We start from the raw sequence: 5,339 nt of genomic DNA on the forward strand, positions 1-5,339 counted from the left end.
CCAGGGCTGGAATTCCAGTCCATGACACTCCAAATGCTAAGTGAAAATGAAAAGGGAAGCTGTTCAGTTGTGTCCGACTCTTGTGACCCCACGGACTGTAGCTTACCAGGTTCCTCTGTCCATGGGGTTTACCAGGCAAGAATACTGGAGTTGGTTGCCATTTCCTTCTCCAGGGGATCTTCCTGACCCAGGGATTGAAGCCGGGTCTCCTGCATTATAGGCAGACACTTTACTGTCTGAGCCACCAGGGAAGTCCAAATTCTAGGAAATTTCCAAAAGAGAGCTCAGGACCAGCTTCCAAGAGCCAGGACTTCTAATGAGTCCTAATCATGGAGGATAGTGTCCACATCTGTCGTCCCTGGAGATGGCTCTAATAAATGAGGATCTAGAGACCCCCTCCCACCCTGGCCTAGCCTTACGTCCTCCCCTCCCACAGCCCAGCCAGTGCTTATCCATCCCCCAAACTTCAGCTTGGCGGCCACACCTCTGACATGGCCACCACACCCCAGTCCCTGAGCAGGCTCCTGCCACAACACAGATGCAAGGGGTTATAAGTGTTTGCCTCACCCCAGAGCATGCATTCTGGAGGATAGGAGTTGGGTACCATCGCCAGCACCTGGCAGGGTGCCTGCTACCAAACAGGCACTTGGTAAAAGTGGCCGGAGCTTAGGGGATGATGTAGCCATTTCCCAGCAGGACCTTCCAGAACTGGTTGCTTTAAGTGAAAGTGAAAGTGAAGTCACTCAGTCGTGTCCGACTCTTAGCGACCCCATGGACTACAGCCCACCAGGCCCTCTGTCTATGGGATTTTCCAGGCAAGAGTACTGGAGTGGGGTGCCATTGCCTTCTCCGTTAACAGTGGCAAGGCATATTATATTTACTTGGAGCTGGTATACTTGGTGACAGCCTTAGTGCCCTCAGACACGGCGTGCTTGGCCAGCTCCCCAGGTAGCAGCAAGCGCACGGCAGTCTGGATCTCCCTGGATGTGATAGTCGAGCGCTTGTTGTAATGCACCAGGCGCAATGCCTTGCCAGTGATGCGCTCGAAAATGTCACTGACAAAGGAGTTCATGATTCCCATGGCCTTGGACGAGATGCCGGTGTCTGGATGGACTTGCTTCAGCACCTTATACACATACACGGAGTAGCTCTCCTTGCGGCTGTGCTTACGCTTCTTGCCGTCCTTCTTCTGGGCCTTGGTCACAGCTTTTTTATAGCCCTTTTTAGGGGCAGGAGCAGACTTAGCTGGTTCACACATGTCTATAATGACAACACCCAACTGAAATGATGCCCTGAGTTCTGTGTTCTCTCCATTACAGCACCAACCTCACTGGGTGGCCATAGAATGTTCTTTCAACTGGCCTCCTGCCTTAGTTTGTGTTCTTCCCAAAGTAGACCTTGAGGTAAAGGTCTGGGTGCAAGTCGTTTATGGGGGTGGGGACAGCAGGATGAACTGTGACTGAGGGGAGATGGTGAGCAGGGAGCAGGTTCTGGCTGTGTAACTGCAGCTCCATCCTCCTGGAGTACTGGGACAGGTGAGCTGGAACCCAGCTCAGGATTGATGGGCTGGGGTGAGGAAGCTCAGAAATGCATCAGCCAACTCCCCTTCCTCGGTGACTTCTCCTGTTCCTGGGCCACTAACTCCCCAGCACTGTCCTGCAGCCATTGGTGCACATGGAAACTGTAGATGACCTCTGGGGTAGGACAAGGGAATGTGAGAGCGAGGTGTCAAGAGAATCTGCTTACTTCTCATTGGGTGGCAAACGCTTTCATAAGACTCACAGCTGAAGCTTATTGACAGTTTGCTATGTGCCAGGCATGTGTATGATTTTATGTGTTGATAGTTTTCATGACCATGGGATTGGTACCATCAGCCCCATTTTAAAGACGGGGAAACTGAGACTCAGAGAAGCTACCTAACTTGTCCAGGCTGCTGAGTGGCAGAGCCCAGGCGTCCTTCCTGGGGATGTCTGATTTCTCAGCGGGTGCTCATTCCACCTCTAACAGTGCTTTACAGATGATGACGATTGGGTTTAAAAATGGATAACAGCAGGAATCCTGGAGACCACTAAAAAGTGCATCCTTAGGAGGTCTAGGCCTGGGGTGGCCACAGGCTGGGAGAGAGTGAAAAGGCAAAGAAGCAGGAAAGAGAAACTCCGAGCAAAGGGGCTACAGTCAGAGCCAAGCAGGAGACAGTGCATCAGGACACAGGAGGATCTGCTGGGTGCCCCAGGAAGGGCAGAGAACACCTCCAGCTGCACCTAGAGGAAACTTGCAAATCAGCATAAAGAGGTTTGTTTTTGTTTTTAAGTGTACCAAATGGAAGGGGCAATAAAGAATCAGTGGGACCCCTAGTCATGTATGGATGTGAGAGTTGGACTATAAAGAAAGCTGAGCGTCGAAGAATTGATGCTTTTGAACTGTGGTGCTAGAGAAGACTCTTGAGAGTCCCTTGGACTGCAAGGAGATCCAACCAGTCAATCCTAAAGGAAATCAGTCCTGAATATTCACGGGAAGGACTGATGCTGAAGTTGAAACTCCAATACTTTGGCCACCTGATGTGAAGAACTGACTCATTTGAAAGACCCTGATGCTGGCAAAGATTGAAAGCAGGAGGAGAAGGGAATGACAGAGGATGAAATGGTTGGATGGCATCACCGACTCAATGGACATGAGTTTGAGTAAATTCTGGGAGTTGGTGATGGACAGGGAGGCCTGGCGTGCTGCAGTTCATGGGTTCACAAGGAGTTGGACACAACTGAACTGAACTAACTGAGACCCCTAGATCTGCAGCTGAAATGACTCATTTGGGGGTGGCTGCTGCTGCTGCTGCTGCTAAGTCACTTCAGTCGTGTCCAACTCTGTGCGACCCCATATACGGCAGGCCTGGTTTATGGGTTGCCATATATACAGGCTTGCCCTTTTTGTGGTGATGTCAGAGCTGAAAGGACCCTCTCTTGTAGATCCTCTGACCAAGTCTTCATGGTTCAGATGGGAAACTGAGTGTGGCAGTAAGCAATCGCTCCCCCAGAACCACACAGCAGAACCGATGGGCAAATCCGGTTCTCACTTATGCACTGATCGTTTCCACTGACACACGCATCTTGGGAGCCTCCCAGTGAACTGTGCAAAGGGGATCAAGTCGGTTCTTCCCCCGGCCCCTGGCCTCATCACCTTCATCTGTAGACAGCAGAGAGATGCTGCCTTGCTGTGCGGGCTGTGAGGGTAAAAGGAGTTGGCAGATTCGGCAGATGTGAACCTGCCGCTGATCGCCCAGCCCCCAGTTGGTGCAGAGTTCACGTGGCACTGACCCCTAGCGCCGATGCAGCCCAACCTACAAGGGATTCTGGGCCCACAGCTGCAGCCAGTGATGTGGGGCGGGCACAGAGGACCCTCCCACCAGAAGGAGGAGCCTCTCATAAGCGCTCTGCTCCTCGCGTGCTGAGTGGCGGCCATCAGCGGGAGCTGGGAGTCAAATATCACCCCCTGGTTTGTGAGCAATGCCCAACAACGTCCCAGGAGCGAGGACTGGAGCAGAAGGGGAGAAGCAGACAAGGGCGGCCACCCTGCTGGGACAGTCAGGCAGAGAGGACCTGTAATTACCGTGGGACTCCCGGAGAGTTTCTTGGTCTCTCTGCTCCTCTGTCCCCACCTGTGAAATGCACGATGGAGTGAGATGGCTAAACTGTTGTGATTTTTGCAATCTTGGGACGTGAGGACGTGTCATTTGACTGCGTTTGGCAAAAATCTTCCTGCTGGCTGGAGGTGCATGGCTTGGAGGAAGACGGAGGTGGGTGATTGTGGTTTGACTCAGTTCAGCTGTTGTGACCAGGTGGAATGCTGGGCGAGGCATGGAGTGCCGTGGCGTGGGAGGCATGGCCCTACCTTCTGGGAGGGAAGGGGGCTGCCGGCCACCAAAGCTAACATTGATGGGCCCTTCTGAGCACTCCGACTGCTTGCATTCACTGCATCACCACCAGGCCTCACGGGGTAGGTAGGGGATGCCTGAGGGAATCGTGGAGGAGAAGAGGTTTGAGCGGGTCCTGGAAGGATGGGTAAGGTGGAATGCGGGTGGAAGGGCACCTGCCTTGGGGCAGATGCAAGGGAGCAGGAAGATGATTGAGCTAGGGCAAACATGGAGGGCTCCAGGGGGAGAAATCTGGCCCTGGTACTCAGTGGGAAGTGGCTGTGAACGTGGGCAGAGAGGAGTGTGGGATTCGCACTGAGTGCTGGGAAGGCTTCCATGGCTCCCTGAGTACCCTTCTACCCCCTCCTCCGCCCAGGTATGGAGTCCTGCTGTGTTTGCAGGGTGTGGGGGGATGATGAGCGGAGTTGTCTGACTACAGAGACTTGGCTGCCTGGATTAATCTGCCTCCTGTTTTGCTGCTGAGAGCACAGTCTCCAGAGGAAATTTGTTGCTGTTCTAGTTAAGGTCCAAGTGCTCCATTCTTCAAGGGAAATATAGCACAAGAGACATCTTTAGGTTGTGTGAGAGCGTTCAGCCGTGGGAAATAGCCAGGACAGAATATGGGAGTCAGGGTAGACAGTTGGGGTGTTTGGCAGTCAGGATGGGCTGGCCTGAGGTCTGCTTATCTGGATTTTTTAAATGTTGCACAAAGGCCCCTTTTGCCTTTCTTTGTGGTTCCTAGCATTTATGGATCCAAAGATGACTATAGAGATCTGAACATCTCTCAAGGAGCTCTTTAGGATGTCTGCTGGCTTCCTTCATGGTCCAGATCCAACACCGTCAGGGTTGGCTTTGTGGTTCACACTGAAACGTCACCAAGATGTTTTACGAAATGAGTGCAAAACAGTGTAAATTGAGAACTCAATTTCTTAGTAATAACATGTATTTAGTGTGTTTGGAAGGAAAACAGCCTAAATTATAGGCAAGTGGGATGATCAAGATCTGACATAAACATATCAGCAAAGATGAAATGCAGACACAGAAATCAGGAAAGCCTTTCTCATACCAGGCAGGGCATGTTCCCATGCCATCTCCTTCCCTTGGCAGAGCTGGTGGGACACATCACAGGCCGGCAGGGGCCGGGCCTTTGGCTAACGGTGCAGGCAAAGCCTGGGTTGCTTTGACCTTTGGGCCCTGAGTCACCTGGAGGAGGCGTTTCAGTGCCGTGTTTCAGACGCTGGGCAGAGCCTTTGCGCCTGGGACCAGGGGCTTTCCAGTGGGCGGGGCTCTGCAGATTTGGCCAGACTGCCTGCTGCGGCTTCTCCTCCTCCTGGCTGTGCTCACAAGGGATCCTCAGCTTCTGAAACTCAACTCATATTCTTTTTGGCATCTCCTGCTGACTTCTGTATTGGTTTGTGCTCACTTTCCCTCT

At 52.5% G+C, this 5,339-nt stretch overlaps 1 protein-coding gene across 1 annotated transcript; it reads right to left on the reverse strand.

Annotated features, from left to right (window-relative positions):
* Positions 1–877: 877 nt before the first annotated feature.
* On the reverse strand, positions 878–1,258 carry LOC102286916 (histone H2B type 1-C/E/F/G/I). Its single transcript, XM_005889775.1, has one exon. It carries the CDS (start codon positions 1,256–1,258, stop codon positions 878–880), a length of 381 nt encoding a protein of 126 aa, XP_005889837.1.
* Positions 1,259–5,339: the final 4,081 nt, after the last annotated feature.

The sequence above is a fragment of the Bos mutus genome, chromosome 13, assembly GCF_027580195.1.
Source record: "Bos mutus isolate GX-2022 chromosome 13, NWIPB_WYAK_1.1, whole genome shotgun sequence".
Taxonomy (NCBI): domain Eukaryota; kingdom Metazoa; phylum Chordata; class Mammalia; order Artiodactyla; family Bovidae; genus Bos; species Bos mutus.

What these genes read in the sequence shown, in the direction of transcription:
- LOC102286916 (XM_005889775.1), bottom strand. Translation starts at nt 1,258, where the DNA reads ATGTGTGAACCAGCTAAGTCTGCTCCTGCCCCTAAAAAGGGCTATAAA.